The sequence below is a fragment of the Micropterus salmoides genome, unplaced genomic scaffold, assembly GCF_014851395.1.
Source record: "Micropterus salmoides isolate LMB-PRFRI ecotype aquatic unplaced genomic scaffold, ASM1485139v1 Ms_hic_scaffold_11, whole genome shotgun sequence".
In the NCBI taxonomy this organism is placed as follows: domain Eukaryota; kingdom Metazoa; phylum Chordata; class Actinopteri; order Centrarchiformes; family Centrarchidae; genus Micropterus; species Micropterus salmoides.
The window spans coordinates 19594322-19617331 of record NW_024040152.1 but is presented as its reverse complement, the minus strand read 5'-3'; the positions used below and the strand labels follow the sequence as shown (position 1 = coordinate 19617331).

At 41.3% G+C, this 23010-nt stretch overlaps 1 protein-coding gene across 2 annotated transcripts in view; it reads left to right on the top strand.

Moving 5' to 3' along the window:
- Window positions 1-20526, top strand: part of nphs1 (NPHS1 adhesion molecule, nephrin) — a 38634-nt gene extending 18108 nt beyond the window's left edge. Inside the window, exons 8-30 of one of the 2 annotated variants that reach the window (XM_038711765.1) lie at window positions 494-615; window positions 828-999; window positions 2200-2357; window positions 3300-3441; window positions 3811-3935; window positions 4041-4209; window positions 4414-4543; window positions 4754-4926; window positions 5645-5785; window positions 6358-6486; window positions 8593-8714; window positions 9348-9507; window positions 9657-9813; window positions 10145-10296; window positions 14655-14766; window positions 14854-15035; window positions 15176-15226; window positions 15543-15665; window positions 16218-16266; window positions 16604-16736; window positions 17691-17769; window positions 17997-18163; window positions 18327-20526. In XM_038711765.1, coding sequence (XP_038567693.1) covers window positions 494-615; window positions 828-999; window positions 2200-2357; window positions 3300-3441; window positions 3811-3935; window positions 4041-4209; window positions 4414-4543; window positions 4754-4926; window positions 5645-5785; window positions 6358-6486; window positions 8593-8714; window positions 9348-9507; window positions 9657-9813; window positions 10145-10296; window positions 14655-14766; window positions 14854-15035; window positions 15176-15226; window positions 15543-15665; window positions 16218-16266; window positions 16604-16736; window positions 17691-17769; window positions 17997-18163; window positions 18327-18419 — 3041 coding nt within the window. In that variant the 3' untranslated portion in view covers window positions 18420-20526. Of the gene's footprint in view, window positions 1-493; window positions 616-827; window positions 1000-2199; window positions 2358-3299; window positions 3442-3810; window positions 3936-4040; window positions 4210-4413; window positions 4544-4753; window positions 4927-5644; window positions 5786-6357; window positions 6487-8592; window positions 8715-9347; window positions 9508-9656; window positions 9814-10144; window positions 10297-14654; window positions 14767-14853; window positions 15036-15175; window positions 15227-15542; window positions 16267-16603; window positions 16737-17690; window positions 17770-17996; window positions 18164-18326 lie in introns of both variants that reach the window. The other variant, XM_038711764.1, reaches the window with a different exon arrangement.
- Window positions 20527-23010: the final 2484 nt, after the last annotated feature.

Here is a 23010-nt window from a genome sequence, read left to right as displayed (position 1 = left end):
AGGTGGCAATTTGTCACACTGTCCCTGGGTCTGCAGCCTGGTCTCTGAAACTGATTGCAGCAATAACAAAGACCCATCCTCATCTATTTACTGCCTATATTTTATTCAACAAGGCTGTAATTTATTCATATTTCACGTTGCCTTATTACTTTTTGAACATCTGTTATTTTGCTTTATGGACTGGATCCAGTTCACTGTTCCCTTAATACTTAATGCTTTCATCAGATCTGGACCTCTTATCTTGCAGTCTTGTTGAATGTGCCCAATTTATTGGCCTCGTCTCAACAAATAGGGATGCTCCCTACTCAATTGCCAAGAGTATTCTCATCACAGTGCAGTTTCTTTTTCATGTTATCCTACTGTTGGCCATTCCATCCTCCTGTTTCCCTAAGTTCCTGCATCCCATTTTTCCCCTTATCCTTTTCTCTTCAATTTTCCATGGCATTCCCCTTTGTCAAGTCCATTTTTATTTTTGTGTCTCGTTTCCTGGCAGTCCCACCTCAGCCTCCAGTTATTCTAGGTCTGGAGTGGGAGGAAATCAAAGCAGGGACAATGCTCAGGTTGGTGTGTGTGTCTCATGGTGGAAACCCCCTAGCCAATCTCCACTGGACCAAGGTAAATCTTCTGCACCATTTGCTAAGGAGGCTTTGTAACACACAGTCACTCTGGCAGAATCTGAAATTTTAGTTTATGAACTTGCAGTGTAGGTTTCCCATTCTTAGTAGCTTCTCTACTTCATTGACTGCACCATATGGGACTGTGCAACTATTCAAACATATTCTTAATGTTACCTTTTTTTTAATTTCACATGTTCATCTGTTTGTCAGAATGGAGAAGTTCTGTCCACTATTTGGCAGGAGGACATTGTGATGCAGAAGTCCAGCAGTATCCTCAACCTGAAGATCACCCCTGCGGACAACCAGGCAGTGTTGTGCTGTGAGAGCATCAATCTGGTGTCCCTGTCACCTCTTTCTCTCAGCCGCAAAATCACTGTGCTCTGTGAGTGAAAATAATACTTAATATAGTGTACAGCGCTGAAACGCACACACACACTTACACACACACAAAGCCTTGGCAGGACTCGCAGCAATGGATTATTAAGGATATGGACATGAGGCAGAGGAATATAATAAGAGTCTTACCTCCAAAACCTATTCTTTTGCTGTCCCAGCACAAATTCTAATGCTAATATCATTAATGAAACTAATGGTTATTATGGCTGCAGCCCATATTTCCGACTGCCTCCAGATTAGTATCACTGCATGCTCTTTCATAGCTACTACACTAATTCAGCTGAATTGCTTCAATGCACAATCCCGAGGCAGTAAAGCCTACACTTTGTGCTACAGAAGCGCCCATGGTTAATAGATTATACTTTTCTCTCTGAATATAAAATGTTTGTTTCAGCAACAATAAAACAAATACAGAATTAATATTCAGCAGCCACGGTGAATTAAGTCTAACAATAGCCTGATTTCCCCTACAGAGCCAGACAAAGTAAGTCAGAGCTTTAAATGCCATGAGATTGATGTACCTGTTCCATGTAAATGTTTGAATTAGGATCGGCCCATGCAGAAATCTCTTGCTCATGCTGTGTGAACGTGGCTGAAGTTACTTTTCTCACCAAGCTCCAAACAGGCCCTTGTGCCATGCCTTCCATTCATCCATTCAGGGATGTTGCAAATGAGTTGCTGACTGCCTGACTGAGCTCTAGGCACTGGCAGAAGCTGGAGGGACCAGAATATGTCTCACCGGTGTAATATGAATATGCCTCTTTTACCTCATGGCTTTCTGTGTGTCATGCACAAATGCGTCCCATTCTGTGTCTCATGTGGGGCAGACACGGATAAGTATAAGATTTACATATATGACCCCTCCTTCCCCATGTCTGCCAGCTCAGTCCCCAGCCTTTGTACTCCCCCGAAGGCTTTATGCAGCTGCATCACTTTGCCTGCAGCAATTGTACCCTGTCTCCCCCTGTGGTTAAAAAGAAGCATACTTTAGAAATCACAGTGAAAACCTCCAGAGAAAACAAGTTGCCACTCAAAGTGATTTTCCCTCTCACCCTTGATACAGCTCTATGTTTCACATCCAAAAATAGTTGTGCTACCACTGTGATCAGAATAGGTAGCTGTTGAATGCGCTATTCACTGGGCGATATTTTCACTGACTTGTCTTGCCTATATGTGTGTGCATCAGTTGAGCCTGCAGAGGTGACACTGTTGGGATCGTTCAAGGCAACTGAGGGGCAGGACTTGAATCTGACCTGCTACGCCAGCTCCAGTAATCCCCCTGTCCAGATCCGCTGGTGGCTGGGCTACAAGGAGCTCAACTCCTTTGTTGTCACTATGGAAGAGGTGAGACTACACAGCACACACCCAGCAAAAAGCTGAAATCTATCTATCTAAGCAGGTAGACAAGTACAATATTGGCAAGAGGCAGTGTAGACAATGAACTATAATTGGAAACCGCAATGGTCAGTTTAAAGAGAATACTAAGAAAGGGTATGTTCTTGTTTCTTTTTTTGTGAAAGGCATAAAAGATTAAGTGCAACAGCATTGCCCTTCAGCCAAGTGTGCCTTTAGGGTACCCATAAAAAAACATTTAAAATGCCTCCCGTTGAATTAAAAGAATCCTCAAAATGAAATGTGACCTCATGTGAACCTTTATAGATGAACGAAAATGGTATGACCATGAGCAGTCTCTGAATAGGCCGGCTGCAGCTTTGCAAATGAATCACCAGACGATTCCAAAAAGTGTATTCTGCTGCTCTTCTCTTTTGTGTATGTTAATAAGATCAAAGTGAATAAAAGCTGACACAGAAGATGAGCATTATTAAACAAGCTCTTTATTCATCTGGCAGCAGGATTTTCATTTGATCTTACACAAGGCACTCAATGTGCTGTGTGTGAGCTTTAATGCATCTGAAACAGTGTGAGGTTAATGAAGACTGACGTTCCTGTCCAGTGTCTTTGTTAGTCTTTCTGACTGTGGCTTTTACTGTAATTACCACAATAATAGCTTTAATAACCAGATGTGCTGCATAGGCATGACCACTATCAGGCAGGTGCAAAATGACACTTTGCTCAATTTATAACCGTGTGTAAAGCGGGAGAGTCAGATGAATATGCTTATTTATCACAGACCATGCACAACATCAGTTATTACAGTAGCTAATTTGCCATCTGTATTCGCCAAGACAAACCAGTGTGAGTTGTTTTCCTCTCCAGTTTTTTTCCTCTCTTTTCTGAGAATAAGACTGTCTCCTAGTTGAACTGTCGTGTGCTTTGTGTCTGCAGGGAGACAATGGTGGGATGACAACCATGTCCAACATAACCCACCGGGTCTCCCGGGAGGAGGATGGGCTGAAACTCACCTGTGAGGCTTTCAACAGGGGAACACACTTCTCCAAGAGCCAGATCTCCAAACTTACTGTGTACTGTGAGTGAGCTTAAGTGTAGTCTATTGAAACTGTTGTATCTTTAGTAGAAAAAGCCTTCATAAAAAAATCTCCAAGGAGAATGAAATTTTGATTTGGTATCTTTTTTTTCTGTCTTATCAAAAACACATCCATCATGGTTCAGGAAGGGTGAATTGTAATTACAACTCAGAATGCCAAGAAACACAAAAAGCAAGCACAGCTCTTGACAAATATAATCCTTGACACATAATGAGTGACTATTTCCAGGCTGGCTTTGTCATATTTGTCTTTGAGGAAATGTTTTCACAGATTTTGAACTACTAAGTAGGTAAAACTGTCAAAGAATTCCATGATCAAATTTTTCTTGCTGATCCTTTAACACACAACAGACCCCCCTCAAAAGGTGTGGCTCGATTCTCCTCCTCAAGATGTCCCCCTTCGTTCAGGAACAACAGTCCGTCTCATCTGCTTCTCCACTGGAGGAAATCCCACTGGGACTCTGACCTGGTTTAAGGTTAGTGTGTACTGCATATGCATGTCTGTCTGTATGTGTGTGGTTTGTACTGTATGTGTAGGGCAGTTAGCCTTCTCTGTGTAATATCTTTCCTTCCTGTTTTAGAATGGAAAGGCTGTGACTGATGCACTGAAGCAGACTTCCTTTGATCGGGGTGTGGCTCGGGAACTGGTCCTGGTCCTGACAGCAAGTGACAACATGGCTACCTACCGCTGTGATTCCACAAATAAGGCAAAGAAGGCCATCTCTGCAGACACTAAGCTCATGGTTCACTGTGAGTTTAACTGGAGCTCTAACACATAAACACACCCTGACACCTTTTATTCCAGTCTAACTCAGCTGAAAGCACAATATCAGATCAATAGATTTGCTATAAACCCAACCACAGATTTTCAGCTACATCAGTTTATGCTCTTCATATTGATATTGTAAGTGGGTTAAGATTGTGTTTTCTTATTTACTCCATGGTTCTCTCCAGTTCCAGCAGTAAGTATCAACATCACAACCAAACAGGAGGAGCTACGCAGGGGTCAGATGCTAACCCTGGAGTGCGAAGTTGGAAGCAGTAACCCAAAAGCCAGCATCTTCTGGAGATTGGGCGCACTCAGGTTTGGCAAGGCAGTGGGTGGAGAGGCCCGTGGCAGACAATGACACATGCTGATAGGGGCATTTTCCTGCAAAAGTATATGGCTAATTCAGTGTCAGAGGGAGTTTCAATGACTGATGTTTATCTTGTTAAATGTGGCAATATGTATGATTTCTTGGAAAACTTGAACTCCCCCGCTGATTGGATTTTCTGAATGGGATTTTTGTCCTAGGTTCCAGGGAGTGGAGCAGTCGCCTACGACAGCTAAGTTTGGCGGTGTGTCAGTGCGCAGTTCTCTTTCCCTGAATTTAAGCTCACAGCACCACAATCAGAGGGTAATTTGCCAGGCCTACAGTCCTGTGTTAGAGGAGGGGGCTTACACATTCTTCAAACTCCATGTGCTCTGTAAGTAGAGGGTGAATTATTTGTTCATTTTTTTCTCTCTCTGTGTTGTTTGTTTCCTTCTCTCTTCTGGGCTAGTGACCAAGAGATGTGATTTGCATGAATCTTAAACGATGCATAATCATGATCTATGATGGCGCGAATGTAAGCTGCTTTACTGGTGTACTTTTGCACAGAAATTGCCGGTGTATTGTATGTGTGTGATTTTTTTATTTACTGGAAACCTTTGTTGTGATGTGTGGGTCTGTTGAGCTCTGTGGCAGTGTGTCCTAATTGTGCATTTGCTTTGCTGCATGGCCATGTTTGTCTTTGATGCCATTTCACAGGCAGCAGCCAGCCACTTCTTCAAAGCTTGGTACTGTGTATGAGCATGAAGGAATGTCACTGTGTTTGTGTGGAGCTGCAGTTGGACAACAGTACTGTCACTCGTCGTTTTAATGCCTGTCCCTCTCCCTCCCGCATTGCCTTCCTCCCCCGTTGTCTAAGTATGTGAAGTTGGTTAGATCTGGAATTATTGGTGGGATGTCAACTTTCTACCGGTTTGACTCTCATTAGTGTCTCTTACTGCTTCATGCTCAACATATTTTATGTGTCTTTGTGTTCTCTCTTGCTGGTTCTTGTTATTGTGTGGGCCGGAGTTTGTATTTGTGCCTCTGCCTTGTGTATTTTTGGTGTAAATCCAACTTACTGTAGCTGTATCCGTGTCCCATTTCTGTATCAGACCCACCAGAGTTCAGCCCCAAGCAGCGAACGCAGGTCCAGGTGGTGGAGGATGACATGGCAACCATCCCGCTGCTGGTCTCAGCTAACCCAGAGGAGGTCTCCTGCATTTGGCGGCATCGCGGGAAGAAGCTGGACAAAGGTGATCCAGGGCTGTGTGATGGCTCTATAAACCAGGTCCTAGTTGAGCTGAGCCAGCAAGTAAGCACTCAGCTCTGCCATTCAGGGTCTGAATAAAACATGGCAGGTTAGCCAGCATGGGACCCTGCCAAATGTGATTCTCATTATGGCTCTAATGTATGCAGTCTAAATGAGGATTGCTGTCTCCCTGAATACAACACAACGGTTCTAAACCTGGCTTCTCCTCCAGGCCGGTGTCATCAGGGCCCTGCTGCACCCACTCTCTTTCTCTGTTAACTCTGTTAGCTCCATCATATGCAGCCCCCACCATAAAATGACTGTATCCTGAATGTGGAAATCCACCTATTACATTACATTTTGAGTGCAGTGGTACAGGAGGTGTCTCTCACGCAGGCTATTGTTGGCTTGATGTGGGAATCCTGCCAGGCCAATCAATAATGCAAGATTAGATGTCACTTAGAGACCAGTGGCCAGAGGACATGCGGTTGATGAGCGTGTAATGAATACTTAATTTACTATTGGTTCGCATGTGTGTGTATGTGTATGTGTGTGTGTGTTAATGTTTTTGTACAGAGAAGGATCCGCGCTTCCAATGGTCGCTGATGATCAAGAATGTGACGAAGAAAGATGCCGGACTTTACACTGTGGAGTGTACAAATGATGAGGGTGTCAACCAAACCTCTATCAGGCTGGACGTTCATTGTAAGAATCGGCACACAGCGAACGGATGAGCAGACACATGCGTTCTTGTGCCCACACACACACATGTTTGTGTTTTATGTTGAAGGCAGTATTCTATGTGATTATTAAAACAAAATACATTTGAACTAGGGCTGGGCACATTAAAACGTGTTATTATCGCGTTAACACATTAATTAATTAACGCTGACAATTATTTTATCACACGTTAACGCAGTTTTTATTTTATTATTATTAGTTTTAATGTCCCTTCCTCACTGGATCTGAATACACATACAGTCAAACCATTGGTGTGGAGGGGCGGGATGTTGATCAGCCTGCAAATCACCCACCCAAACAAGCAGTGGAGGGAGGCTTCGGCAGACTACGCTGTCATCGTTTTTCCATATTTTTCCATAGTTTTGTAGACATCGTCCCAACCCTACTTAACAGACTGTTTCTGCTGCTCCCTGATAAAAGATACCTGATCAAGGTACCTGATCAAGGTACTGATACCTTTTCAAAAAAAAAAAAATTGGACTCCGAGGGTAACTTGTTTTAACAAGCTAGATAAAAGGTAATGCCCTGGCAGTGGCAAATAACTTTGGTTTAATATTTGATTTGATTACATTAATGTTTAAGTTGAGATTTACAAGAAATATTTTATTGCTACTGTGTAAAGGGAATACTGCTGGTAAAAAGCACCTTATTTGTTTAAAGTGTTTGCAAACCACATGTTATTACACTTTTGTGTATATAGCAGTACATTTAAATTAAAATTGTGCAATACACTACTTTAGAATTCATTATTCAATTTTACGCATAACATGCGATTAATCGGGCTTAACAATTTTAATCGTTAATAATTAATAACTAATTTAAACATTTCAAGTTCTTACTACAAGAAAAAATTGGATAATTGTTCCTGTAGATTACTTGGCACATAACTGTAATTTTGTGTTTTGATAATTGTTTTTGTGTCACCTTTGAAGCAAGTTTGATTATTAACAGTAGTTTCTAAGTTTATTGGAAGCACCCAACAAACCACAAAAGGGAAAAAAGATGGAAGAGAAAAAACAGAAACTACTTTTCAACCACATCATCTGTCTCTGTTGAACAGCCTTCTTCCTTTTAAATATGGAAAATGAGCACAATATTTCTTGCATGTGATTTGAATCTGTAGGCTGCTAACAGCATGTCTTTGAACTTGTCAAAGCCGCTAAGTTTCAGAACCGTCAGTGCATCCACACACTGACACACCCAAAAAACAACAATGACTTTCAGCTCCTGCTCTGCTAACATGCCTCATTAAATTAGGCCTGCACGCATGGCCGTGCACCTCCACTGCTGCCCGGGGCCAGCCTTGAGCTCCAGGCCCTCTGCCCCGATACTGATGATTTAATAATGGAAGTGTTGAAAATGTAGGTCTGCCTGTTTCGCAAAAACCCATGGTACTCTCCTAATGGATTCTGCCGTCCTGATCTGACTGGGCTTGACAGTTGTAGATATTCATTATGTATGGAGGATTGTAGTAGCTTTTATGGGTGCCAGTGTAGCCCACTTTACAATGTCGGTCTTGGTTAGCGCGCCAACATGGGTGGAACACACCAACCCAGAGGTCTGTGTCTCTCTAGTGTTCCCCACCACTGTTCTCCAAATGTGAACATAGGTTTAGACAAGTAGGCACTAATGGCCTTATTTTTGCGAGTACATGGCACCCGTGGGAAGTATAAAAAGCTTGTGAGGTAGAGGTGAAGAAAGACAAGAAGAGGAGCAATGCAGTCAGGAATGAGAGATGATTTGATGAAATGAGGAATCAGAGGAGGGGCAATTGGTCAGTCTGTCATTGTCCATATGGGGATGTGCTGTCGGTGGAGGGCCTTGTGGGTCACATGACAAATACTCAGTTTGGTTGCAGAAGCATCCAACATATAGGGAGGTTAATGGCATTGTATCTGAAAAACAGAGGCTAATTAAGACACGGTTATGAACAAGTTCAAAGGCAAACAAGTGTAAGAGTAATTACAACAATGCAGCACGCCTGCTTAATGGGTTGGCAAATTATTTGTCCCACATTGGCATGTTAACCTTTGGTCCTGCCTTTGCCTTGTCCCTTTTTTTTACTCTCAGATGCTCCCAGTGTCAAGGCAGAGAAAGACCCTGTGTTTGTGAACCTGGGGGAAACAGCAGACCTGATATGTGTGGCGGATGCCAACCCCATTATATCTGGCATGTTCTCTTGGAAATTGCTGGTAAGAGCTTGGATACACACACACTTACATATAACACACACACACACACACACAGAAACACACACAGAAACACAGCCATCCCCTGAATTATATTTCCTTTATCTGGCTTCCTTTCTATTATTTTATCCGTTCTTACCGTTTATCACTGGCCTTTCTAAATGCACAGATGCACCATATTTCACTGGCTCTAACTATCCTTCCACCCCACCTCTTCCTGCTCCACACTAAGCCCAAATCCAGAAAAATAGCTTTCATTACTGCTGCGTGACTAAAGGGCACATTCGTCAATGTGGCGTGGTCTCTGTATCTACTGATGCCTTCTCTGGTCTAACCCACCCCCTGGCAGTACTGTGTGTCCCGCTTTCAACCTTTACAGCCCCTCCCTTTCTCTTTCCCTGTGGCTCTTCAACCCTTGGCATTATCTTTCTTTGTCCTCAGAGCTTGTTCCCCCGATGGCCCTTCACATCCCCACCTCAAGCTCTGATGGTTTCCTGCTCAACTCTCCCTCACTGTCAACCTGTCCTACTCTCGCACAGCCCCCCCCAAATCCAGCCCTCACCCAGGAGGAGGACAGTGGGTATTGAGGGATAGCTGCTGTCTGCCGCTTATTCTCCCTCACTCTGTCTTCCACAGGGAGAAGAAGAGGTGGAGATGGGAGAGGAGACTCAGGAAGATGAATCTGGCCTTCTGACCATCCATAATGTGACTCGGGCTCATGCTGGTCTTTACCAGTGCACAGCCAATAATGGCATAGAACCCCCTGCCACTGTAGATGTGCAGCTGGTAGTGCAATGTGAGTGTGTAGTATTCATTCTCAGTGTCAGAGGAGACAAAACATATGTGGAGCCTTATTTGTGGGAAAATGCAGATGTTTTTGTACCAACAAATGCATGTATTGTGTCTGGTTTCTGCATGAATAACCTCCATTCCCATCTTTTGTAGTCAAACCAGAGCTTCAGAAAGGATCCCGATGGAGTAAGGTAGCAAGTAGAGGAGATGGCACCACTACAGCTGAGATAGTGTGTCAGGCAGAAGGTATCCCTCGTGTCGACTTCTCATGGGAGAAAAATGGTGTACTCATGGACTTTGCAAACCCCAGGTCTGAGAGTAGGCAATAATCTATTTCAAATGCTTTTCTTACCATTCTTTTCACCATTAACTTTGGTGCTACTGTCAGCATTTGGTCACATATTGATGAATACTTTTCTTTTGCTATATCTTGCTATTTCACCAATAAATCCAGATTTAGTGAATTTTATACTTTGCTTTTTCACTATGCAAATACCTGTTTAATGCTTCTTTGATGTGTGAAATTGGGTGACTGCAATCTGCAGGACATCAAAATCCCTGCTGTCTGCATGCTCAGGATTTATCTCTTTTTGTGTGTGTTTGGGGGTGTGTGTGCGCGTGTGCGTACGTGCCTGCTGCAGGTATGAGATGCGTACCATGAGGGAGGGCTCCTTCCACACCAGCACTGTTCGAGTAGTAAATGTGAGCGTAGCCCTGGACTATGCTGTCTTCAGCTGCACTGCTCGCAACTCACTTGGGGAAGACAAGCTAGACATCCAGCTCGTCAGCACAAGTACTGTATCTATGTATATTTGTGTTTTCTGTGTGTATGGGTGAGTGTCTTGGGATGACTGAGATTCTCTCCACAACATCCTTTTTCAATGTCCTGGAGAAACTATGTATCTCCAAAATGTCAACTTTTCATGAGCTAAGAAAAACAACTCTGACTCAGCGAATAGTAGCAATACATTTTTCAGATAATTCAATGGGATTTTATGGTTTATTTGGCTTCAGATGTAGAAGAATTGTCTCCTTTCATAAAGGAACACTTCATCCTTCTCACTACTTTGGTTTAGTTTCAAATCACCAAATTCAGAGATAAGTGGTTTTCCTTAGACAATAACCTTGTGTAAAAAACTGCATAAAAAGTTTTCCCCAATTAAATCAAATGACTCTGTTGTATTAAATGGTCACTATTAATACCAAGCCACTGAGAATGAACTCTTTAGTAATTTACTAATTGGTTTGGTTATCTGGCCTGCACATAGACTATATAATTGATTCTTACAGTTCTCATCAACACACTCTCCCCAATCTTTCCACCAAATACGCAACAGTATTATGCTACCAACCTAGTGTTGGGATGTAATAATATTACTTTTCCCAGTAACTAAGTAGTGTAACTAATTACTTTTCTAAAACGGCAATTTTATCACTATAGTTACTAAGGCAAGTAACGCTGCGTTACTCATTACTGAACGCACCATCCTTTTGTTTTTGTTTTTTTTTGTTTTTTTTTAACCTGTCCTGCCCAGCAGCCTGGTATAGAGTATGATGAGCTGGATACCATATTGTGCCAGACATATTTTACTTTAACAAGAGAGTATTAATATACTCCTTTGTCTGTTTTATTATTTATTTAATAATGTATTGATTTGTCACCGGCTGGACAAAAGCACAGAGAAAGGACAACACCTGCAAGAGAGGAGGGGATGGAAGGTGGGGACAACAGGGAATAGCAGAGGAAAACACCAATTGCAGAAAGCAACGAAACCTGCAATAGAACAGAGAGGGGGGCTTGGTGAGGAGAAAAACAACAACTAACAAACAATAATAATAGTAAAAGACAACGCACCATCCTTGACGTAAATCCACGAACGTGCGGCTGCTCAGCGGCACCTGACTTTTTTTTTTATCAAGTCCGCTGATAGCCAAACACTAAAGGAAGAATGTAGAACGAGGGGGGGGGGGGGTGTTCTTTCCAGAGCTGTAAGTAGCTGCTGCCGTTATTGTTTCACAGTCTAATGGTATTTTCAGACCAAAAGCGAATTTAATCCTTGCGACGCTTTCCTCGCGTGTGTACATTCGCTGCAAGTGTTCACACACAACGCGAGAAGGCGATTAGAACTCGCTCGAGTTGGAAATTTTCAACTTACACGAAGGCCTTTGCGTCGCTTCGTGCCGCCCGAGAGGAAATCGCGGCTCTACGCATCTTTGCATTGACTTTGTATGTAAACTCACCGCCCCGAACGCTCGCTTCGCTTTTGGTCTGAAAGCACAATAAGATGCAAACATTGTCATCTAGTGTAAACTCTGTGCGACCAGCAAAAAGCTTTCCACCGCGAACATTTCTACATCTGATTTATTGAAGCATCTGCTGAAGCAGCACAGCAACGTGGAACTCACAGAAAGAAACTCCGGGAGCTGCTGTCACTGATGCTTGGACTCGTCGGGAGAGAGTGGCGTTAACATAACGTTGCTAAATAGGCCTACTGGTCTTATAAACTGACTACATGTGCAGTAAAACAGCTGTTTAAAAGTCGGGTTTTACTTGCTTTATTTTTTTAGTTCAGCCGGTGGCGTTAAGAAACGATAGGCCTAGGCTATATGCTTTTTAAAAACCACACTCCTTACTGCTGTTATGGGTATGATTAAAAAGTCGCGGGAGACTGCTTTGTTTGGGAGTGAAGAGGGGTGGTAGGGAAAGCTGTGTTTCCCATGATCAGCCTATAATTTGGATAATTATCAACACTGACCGCCACATATTGATTTTCCAAATTTTTACTAGGCATCTTATAAAAATAATTTTTCATTAAGGAGCTGTATTGAGGAGCATATATTCGTGCAGCACCTCCTGGCTCGCTCTCTCTCTCACTCTCGCTCTCTCTCTCTCCCTCTTTCTCATGAACACCGCTACACAAACCTATCCATGGTTAGAATACCATGTCATTCTGTGGGAAACACTGGAAAGTAATATAGTAACGTAACTAGTTACTTTTATCACCCAGTAATAAGTAAAGTAATAATATTACTTTTTTAAGGAGTAATAAGTAACTATTAATATTTTACAATTTCTGAGTAACTTGCCCAACACTGTACCAACCTAGAGCCTAATTAAAGGAGTGGATTGTGAAAACAGCCCAGCATCGGTGGTAAAAAGACAAAGATTAAGACTCATAGTGTTATAGGACTATAGAGTGTAGAGTGTATGGGAAATTCACTAGCCTTTGCCTCTGTGTCTGCTCGATGTGTAAGGAACTGTTTGCTAAAGCAACACCTTAAACTTATACAGTATTGTACGTTAGGCCTGTGTTACCGTTTTTTTTGTTTATTGAGTCTTTCTGCTCCCTAGCGGTCAAAAATCACCTAATGCAGCTTTAAACAAATGGCATAGGATCAAAGTCAGTGGTTAGGGCACACAACATTTTGGGATTATGCATATCACGTACTTGGCAGCGGAGCAGCAAATTTTTCCTTTGGTTCTAATTTGGCAGCATCTCAAAATAATTGTGTCTGTGCTGCTTTGTCCAAGTTTTATCAGCCTTTTCCAGCAACATTACAATAGTGTGGGAGGGCCATTGAACATGCAAAATTCTGTAGTAGGGCTGTAGAGTGTCAGCCCTTTAAGGAACTTATTCTTTTGCATTATCTCTACCTTATCATTTAGCCCATAGCACTACTTCACTTCTCCTTCAGATAATGCTGCGTGTTCAGACTTTTCTGCCTTCAAGCTACCAGTGTATCCTTGCACCGCCACCATTATCAACACAGTCCTGCTCTCAGCAAAGGCCCACAGCCATCATTGGACACATTTAATGTTTACTATAAAAACCATAAAATACAATCCAAGACTGCCCCTGTTTTTCTCCAGTTGTTTTTTTAGTGCTGTGAATATTCATAATTAATCTGACGCAGTGATAATAAATTTTATATGCTTCCTTATCATTTTAGAGCCCGAGAGGACGAGAGTTTTTTTTTTTTCTTAGCTTGGTGCTTTTTGGATTTGAAGGAGACGAGATCCAAATAAGGCTGACCTCTTTGCCCTGGAATCTTATGAGTGGAGCTGATAGTGGGAATTATTTACTCTGCAAACTGGGCTGCAGCCTGGAGCCGAGTACAGCATCCCCTTCTTAGGTTGCTCAACTATCTCTCCTCCTTCTCTCCTTGACTATCTCTCCCTCTGCCCCCAAAACCACCCTTCCTTTTCTCCTCCATGCTCAAAATGCTAAATAATCCACTTTCCCTTCACATCCCTGACTGAAGCAGTGCCTCATGTCAGACTGAAGGCCTGGTTAGCCTCCTTTGATCTTTGTTCACAATATTGATAATAATAAAGAGGCGTCCTATAATCGTTGCATGACTTTGGTTGGATAAATTGGACAACTTTGTTTTGAGAGGAATCAGCCATAGCACTGCCCATGTTTCCTGATCATTCATACAACAAAGTACAACCTTAGGATAATGCACATAAGGAGTGCACTGTTAAAAAATGCAAAGCTGTTGCTGTCAAAAAGTGTGCTTGAATAAAGTGTGATTAAGAAGAGATAAACTGAAAAAGGCTCACTGACACGTTTTGACCATGGTGATCATTTCTCCTCCCTAATTTCATTTTATTTACACTTTATTCTATTTATTTATCATAATTATCAATTTTCCGCATTAAATCTTCCAGACTAAAAATACTGTATGACTAAAATAAGTGTCAGCCTGAAATCAGTCCAACAATAAAACATTTGCTCTGATTTAAACAGTTAGTACAGGTATTTCTGATATGTTGTAAGAATAATTGTGTTTTCAAACACAGATGTATGATTAACAGTGGGAAATGGGAAAAGTGAGATTATCTCAAACCACTTGTGTTCCTCTTCTATTTCTACCAAGACCAAACTAATATCATTTTGTGTATTTATAACCACTCCAAAGCAGAGAGGGAGACACGATTCTATAGGCCAGCAGGGCCTCCTCGTGCTTTATTTGAGTCTGCAGATAATCACTTAACTATCTCATGGCACACATCTCCATTTCATAGTACCTAAAGCCTTTTCAAATAGCCACCTGTTGAGTGAAGGTGTTCTGCTCTTTGCCTGTATTCTCACAAAATCAAGAGCACATTTTGTATTTCCCACATTTCATATTTTCTTTCGCCCCCAGGTCATCCAGATCCCCCTTTATCATTTCGCCAAGTCACGGTCACCCATGACTCAGTCACTCTGGAGTGGATCCCTGGGTTTGATGGGGGTTTGCAGCAAAAATTTCGTATAAGGTGAGACGTCAAGAACAGATGTTGGTTTAAGAGTGACACCCTTTCATAACCATAGACTTGTACTTGACAGTGCTTTTTGGTTGACAGATATCGTTGGGATCAATCAGCCAGTTTCCTGTACGTGGACGTCTTTCCTCCCAGAGCAACGACCTTCACTGTCACTGGCTTGCAGCCTGTCACCACCTACAACTTCTCCGTCAATGCCCTCAATGCAATGGGAGAGAGTGGCTATGCTGACAACAATGCAGTACTGACCATCACCACCAAGGGTCAGTTTGGAGTAACCCCAGTTTGACACTGAAAAGACACACACAACCATCTGATGAAGCTATAATAAATGTAACATAGGCTTATTATGCTTACAAGTGTGGCATGTAGGTTTGATGTTATTTTCTTTCTTTCTCTACAGAGGAGCCAGAGTTAGAAGAAGACCCAGCAGATGATGACTCAGTCTCACGGAGTAAGCCTTTTATCACAACACCCTGAAAAGCTCTTAAGGGCAGTTGGAAATTGCTGTTTGCACAGCAGCTAGCTTCATTTGGCTAAATCATGTTAATGTATGCACCTCCAAGGCTGTTAATGTTTGCTCTATGAGAGTTAGCGGTTGTCATGGCACCCACCCATACTTTTCCCCCTCTGCTAGTCTTTAATCAATAAAGACAATTGAGAGAGTGGCTGTCTCGGTCAGTTTTTATCTTTCTGAATTTCCATATTACTTCCTATTTAACTTTCATTGCTATGCACTGAGCTAATGTTTCTAATGTATTGTGAACTAGGTGCAGGTGGACTGTCTGCCTATTTGACAGTAGTGTCCACAGTGGTGTTCGGAGTCATGCTGGTATGTAATTCACTGGGCTGCTTCTTTGGATTGAGGTGGAAAAAGAGGCGAGGCCAGACAGGTAACCATAATGCTCTTTTCATCTGCGGATATGAAAGCATTTCCTCCGTCACTATCTGTTATTACGATGTCCTGATTCCTCAACAAAACTCTAAAAAGATTACTCCAAACCATGATGCAATTGTCAGCTCAGCCTCTCACTCTCTTCTCATCTCCCCATGTCCCTCTGTCTATCTGTCTATCTGTCTCCTCTTCTTGTGCTCATTCTCTAAGCCTCCACCTCCTGCCACATTCATCCTTCAAAGCTGTCACTTCTGTGTTCCAACCATATATTTTATCTCATTTGCTAGCGTTATGTTCTTCCTCTGTCTCTCCTTCTGTCTCTTTCTATTTGTTCTTCAGTCTAACTCTCAGGTTCTCACCTCTCTATCTCTTATTTTTCATTCCTCACCTTCCTCTGCCCTCTGGTTTTTACGTAGATTTTCACAGCTTACTTGTCTTTCATTCACTCTCACTCTTTCGCCCTATTATTGCTCTGAGACGATGCTCCTCCCTTCAAGTTCTAATTTCCTAAAACTAAGCCTCTTTTCTCCTGTTCCCATTCCCCCTGCAGGGGGTAGAGGAGGCAGTGCGTTGGATGGAAAGAAGAATGAAGAGGAGGGGTAAGTTAAGGCCCTGCAGTAGAAGTAATAAAGAGACACACATCCAATCCACTTTAAGAAGTCTAAGACCTGATCCATTGGCTGACCCAGCTACTAAAAAAGCCAGGCAGGCAAAAAAAGCGGTCAATATCCATTTATATTAGTGTCATCAAATCTGCACCACAATACTGCAACATACAGTATGTGCCACATGATATGTTGTAATTAACAACTTGTAGGTGTGTATGTAGGAAAAAAGGTTTCGAGTGTCTCTCAAATTCATATTGTAGATTAAGAGTTATTGGGAAATAAATCACAAAAGTAAAAGTAGATTACAGGACGTGATTTCTCCATCCAGGTCCAGTCAGTCAACTGTAAGCAACTCCAATAAGTATGAGAGCAGAGAAAAGATCAACACTGCAGCCCAGCACACCCTCCTCATCGACTCTGGATCTGAAACTGACAGCAACGTCTACGAGAGCTATGTGCCGGTAAGAACGGGAGAGAGGAGGACGAAAGAGCTTGATGAGTAGAAAAGAGAACAGGGCTAGGGAGAGAACATGCAGAAACACAGAGAAGGCTTAGTAAACAGATGTTAGGCAGGGGGTGAAAGGAACTGGCAGAAGAGGAAGTGGAGAATTCAGCCATAAGATGGAAAATGGATAGATAAACTAATGAAACAGTTTGCTCTGCATGGAGGTGGAGCATGGATCAATACCTCACAATTAGCATTCAAAATACACATCGATCTCAGAGAAATTATCATTCTGTACTTTAAAAGGGCCAACAAGGATTTGAACCTTGAAGAAAACTGTTGAGTGAGGTAGAAGGAAACAGAATGCATTGTGTTGTAAGGATGGGGTATAATGAAACCCCAAGTCCCAGGCTTTATCTCTCCCCTAATTTAAGAAGGTACTGTAAGGGTTGGTTCAGCCAAATTACCAAAAAGATACACTTTCTCACTTAGCTGCAGTGGTATCTAGCCTTGTGTGCAGATCATTTTGGTTTTCTTGGCCCCTTAGATTTCTGCCTACAACCCAATGCTACAGCGATGGTTTTCTCAGCATTACTCTGGGAATTCCACAGACTTCACTGTCAACCATTTTCATAGGGACAATATCTTCTGTCTTCTTCGGTGGTTACAATTAAAACTGTTCACAGTAAGTCTATTCACCACCTTTGCACTGAAGAGGAGGCAGTAATCTGCCCTAAACATCTTGGAGATCTCATCTTGGAGCAAAGCAAATAAAACCAAACATATCTGCATGGTTCTTCTAGTGAGAAAATAAGTGAGCAAAATAATTTGGGTGAAACGACTCTCCAAGAACTTACTACAGCCCCCCTCTGCACTAACGTTGAATAACACATGTAGAATTGTCATTTACCGGAAGTTACTTAAGGTCAAATTTGACCTGATGCTATCTCTTCTGTTCCATTCATTGCAGGAAAGCTCCCATTATTATTACCCCACCGGTGACTACATCCCGCCTCTCAGTCCACACACTGAGGAAACACGCAAGCTTGGTGAGACACAAATATAGCTCAGAGTAAACAAGGCAACAATAAAAACTTAATGTCTAAAAAAGGATGCAAGCAGGAGCTACATCTGGTAAACAACTTGGGCCAACTGGAGTATTTTTTTAAAAAATTTACGTTTGCCACTGGCAATTATTCAAGTATCTTGAATTTGAAAGATTGTAAATGTATTTGTCCATATTTATGTTTTGCATATTTATATTTCCATCTTCAAGATGTCACCCGCCCGCCCGTGGACTGCCACAGCCATTTGTATGAAGATGTAAGAGACGGGGGCCTGTACCAAGACATCCTGTTTTCCTCTCTTCCTTCCCCTCCACCCTTGTTTGACCACAGATTCCTCCCTCAAAGGAATGAGTGGAGATCATCAACCTACCCTCAGGTCTGTAAACAAAACCCCAACCTATCGGACCACCTATTTGATACGTAGTTTACATTTGTTGATATCACAATAGAGTTGAAAAATAAATACTTTATAAAGGTAAATAATATGTTGTCGCTTCATTTTGTATGTAATGGTAACTGAGTTGCAACTTTTTTTTCAGCGTGGTACTGAGAGAGTGAAGGAGACCATGGATGTTCGACAACTGCAGAGGGATTCTGATCTTCCCTTCGAACTACGAGGAGAATTAGTTTAGAAGTGGTCAGCTCAAACAGATACGCTATGGTCAACAGTAGTCATTGAGTACATAATTGTACAGCAGATATTGACTACAGTGCTATTTAATTTATTCTTTTTGAATGGTATCTCATAAGTCACCGTGGTAGAGCTGGAATTCTTGTAAATGTTATATAATACAGTATTTCACTTTCAAAGCACTGAGTGGACCTAGAGAAAACTAAACAAGCTGAACAGTAGCAAGGTACAATGGCAGACTGATATGAAAAAAAATAATTTGAAAGCCTCAATAACCTCAATCAAGAATGATACTACTGCTATTCACGGACAGTTTATACACCTGTTTATTTTCTTCACCCTCTGTGATCTTACTCTATCCACCTCCTCCCTTGACCTCGCTTTCATCTTTCAACTTTACTCTCTTTCTTGGAGCCAAGTCATGCCCCCCCACCCCCAACCCCCAACTCCCGCTTTGTCCTGCAGGGAGACATGAATCAGTCAGTTAGAGATAAAAATGCACTGACACCGCTGGTTGGCGGTGAGGCGGAAGCAGTTCAGAGTCATGGTGCCACCCAAGCAGACATCATCCTTTTTGACCCATCCAATGTCAACATTTTCCAACATTTATCCAGATGAGAACCTGACAACAGTAGCCCGTCCCTCCCCTGTCTGAGTTTCAAACCTCATGGTTAGTCTGTGGGAATCCCTACAAATGGGATAGTACTGGGTGGTATTTAGCATGGTTATGTCTTCAGGAGGTAAAGCCATATCTAGGGCCAAACTGTAATCCTGTTTTCTCTGGGATTGAAGTTTAGCTCACAGCATCAGTGAGAGAGAGAAACCATGCAGGGAATTTGTCTCACTGAGGGTGGACAATCAAAGAGAGATAGAGACTGTCAGAGAGGGTAAGACTAAGCGGTGACTGTGGCTACGGCTACAAAAAACTCTCCTCTTTTTTCCCTTTTCAATTTTGTACCAAATTGTAGTTCAAGAAAAAACTGGTCACTTTACTCCACAGCCTATAAAATAATAAAACTTTTATTTATAGAGCACTTTTCAAAATCAAAGTTGCTTTGCACGGGATCAGGATCCTATGCTTCCAGGGTCCTATTAGCATGTGTGTCTCTTGGTATAAACTGTAAGAGATTGGTACGGGCTAACTTCACAGTTCAAATTGCAGAAGAATTTAAGGGACATGGAAATTTCAAATGGTAAAAATCTGTTCTGCCACGGTGGATATATCGGTCTAAAGTCAAAAAAACTATCTTGCCTGCAAATTTGAGGGCATATGTTTCAAGAATTATAATATCAGTAGGCTGTATAGGCTGTAAGTGGTTGATTTCAACATATTGACTTTTCAAAAGGATATTGAGATGGGGAACATAGGACTCTGGGAGCATATGTTCCTGCTTTGGACAAGACATCTAATTCAAATTATACAAATGGTAAAACCAACAAAACCAACAGTCTAAAAGAGTCTACTGCCATGCAGCATCTCTGTGGAGCTGTACTTAAGCACAGCAGTTCCTTGAGCTTCATGCTAACATCAGCATGCTAACATGCTCTCAGTGGCAATGCTAACATTGTGATGTTTATCAGATATAAGGTGTAACTGTTTCACCATTTTAGTTTAGCCTGTTAACATGCTAACTGTTGCTAATTAGCACTAAACACCTACAACTGAGGCTTTACATATAGATTACAATATAAGGTGTCTTCCTGTATTATAACAGAGTTTGTGTGATATATGAAATTGTTTAACTTCATTATTTAATGTTTACTCTGCAGAGATCAGAAACCCTGAAGATCTCATTTTGTTTTAGCTTTTTGTTGCCTTGTTTGTGTGCAAATAGTCACTGGGCTGTTATTATATCTGTACACAGAGAAGTTATGCTTGCACCACGTTCCTGTTTCCTGCTTCTGCTTTTCCCTCAAGCAATATTTGTCACATAGCAACATCAGTCTCATAGTACACAATCTCACACATAACGCAGTCAGTACAGATGACACATGTATAGTCCAGTGAGACACATGTAAAGACAGAGGTGTATAATTTTCATTTACTGTATATTCACAGTAATGTGTTGTTACTGTAAATAAAATCATTATATCTATGGAAATATTTACTTACAGTATGTGAGAGGTGAGGTTGTTATTGTCCACACATTTGTCCAATCTACAAAATGATGTTTCCTCAATGGGGCCTGACTGCCTGGAGATAAATCTCAGTGTTTCACTGAGCTGTGTTCCCTCAATTAGGCCTTCTGTTCTCCATTATGAGCTGTCAAGGTATGTTTGTCTCATTACTGAACAATTGTTTAAGTTCCTGTCAAGCTGACTGCTGTGTTCATACCAAAGGCTGTTCATGATGCATCATTTCAGCTCAGGAACGAACGGTGCTAAACTGAAGGCTTGACAGCTCAATACTGTACGTCAGCTTCTATTTTTCCTCTCTTGCCTCATGAACATTTTTATATTTTTAATATGATGTGTTCAGAAGAATCTCAAGGGAGCTCAACATGCAGGCTGCACAAGTGCACAATTAAGTCAAAAGAGAAACTAATGACAATAATTACCTCAGCTGTAGATGTGTTTTCACATAGTTTTTACTCCTCCCCTGAATTTTTGTTTGTTTGTTTGTTTAGGAAAAACTAATATGAGACTTAATAACACTCCAAATCACTTTAATAGGTTGTGCTTCCAATGGGGACCAAAGTGAAATTGAACTCAAATGTCTAGAAACCCAGTTATTGTCATTATTCAGATTTTTCAATTTGAACTAAACAGAAATCAAATCAAAAACAACCACAGGTTTTACAAATTAGTACATGATTTTACTGGCAGTTATTATGATTCACTTTGTGGCTGTGCTCTCTTGTTAGTAATGATGATGTAGTTTTCCCTTCAGTTCAGATGAAATAATACAACTGCATAAGAGTAGTCCATGAAAGATAACTAGAAGTAAAAACACAATTAATTGTTCATTTTGATGAGGGTAGATATGTAGGCAGCGGAGTAACTACCATATATGTAGGGAATGCAGTTGCATAGAGGCTCTTATTAATTTTAATTTACCTAAGTAATCCTAAGTAGTAGTCTGATAATGTAATCTTATATTGTATACGACCAACTTTTTTTTGTCGCAGTAGGTATTTATAGTAGTTAGTGAGTTAAGCCTCGTACTTCACGGTGTCTCTGCCTCACACTTGATGTCATTCATATTCAATGACAATGCAATAACATAATACTTTTACATACAAACACTCCATTGCCACATAACTCTTCAGTAAGTTCATCTAAATTAAGTTCAAATAAGAATGAATTTATGGGATTGTATGTTAAAGATGTGCAAGGAGCTGGCAGGTGAAGTGACAGCAACTGGGAAATTAACACGAAATGCAGTACAAACACATAAGTTGTTTCAGAAGCAGCTGAGCAACAAAGTCACCAAAAATATTAATTTTCCTTAAAAAGAAAGACAGGATAGCAGCAAGCACGAGCTGTGAGCAAGAAGAGCCAAAGGGGACACCTGCTGCTAGCAACAGCATCATGACATCCACCGCGGTGATGTGAGGGCGAGTAACATTACGTACCCCCGGACATTCAAAATTCTACAGCCTGAAAGAATGTGCACTGCAACAGAGCAAGAGTTATACGATATTTACAAAATGACATAACCTCGGCATTTCCCATGGAACTCCTGTCATTCTGTGGGTGTTTAACAGACAGCATCTGAAAAGTAAAAACAGCACAAGAACTGCTCTGGATAGTGCGCCTATATGTAAGTAAAACTTATTTATTATTTGACTTGTAATCAATCCACTCACTTGTGTTTATAATGCCTATGAGCAGACATGAAACATTTTGTCATGTCAATATCGTACACAGTGATTGATCATCATCTTTTTTCATGTGTGTGTGATGGTGTGCTGTCACTAATAGGATCATGTTTTCACATGCTTGAAGGTGCGCCATCATTGGTCATGTGTTAACATGTGCTATGTTGTATCTCTTATAGTGCTCTAACACAGTTTTGGTCATGTAACCGTTTAGGTCAGGAATGCTGTCTGGTTTCATTTAGTTTAGGTGTCAACTGTGCAGTGCATTTTTGCTGCAAGCTTTCACTTCTTTCATTTTCCACTGATGTTATGCTATTTTGATTGTGATGGGAGGGACCCCTGTGACCATCTGACATCGGGGCCACTTGCCATGAAGGCATATTGAAACTAAAGACCACATGAAAAAGTCAAGTCAAAATAAAAATTTACCACAGAAAAGTACATTTGTTTATAGAGCCCAATGTCCTAGAGAGATCGTAAGCAAAACAACAGGAAGTTAAGTCACTTATTAAAGCACTGCACACTTAAAAAACACATTTGTCTTTATTTAAGATCAAATAGGTTTTTTTATTAAACAATGTTCAAATCCAGAAATACATTAAGTCTTTAGTATATATAACAAAAGAAAATATATACCAATTTGTAGTCCCATTTAACATACTGTACAAATACATTTTAAAAATGTTTACATTCATAAATCACTTTATATATTGTGACCACTATTTACGTAGACAGGTTTCTGCTTTTGAAAGACCCCAATATATGTACCTA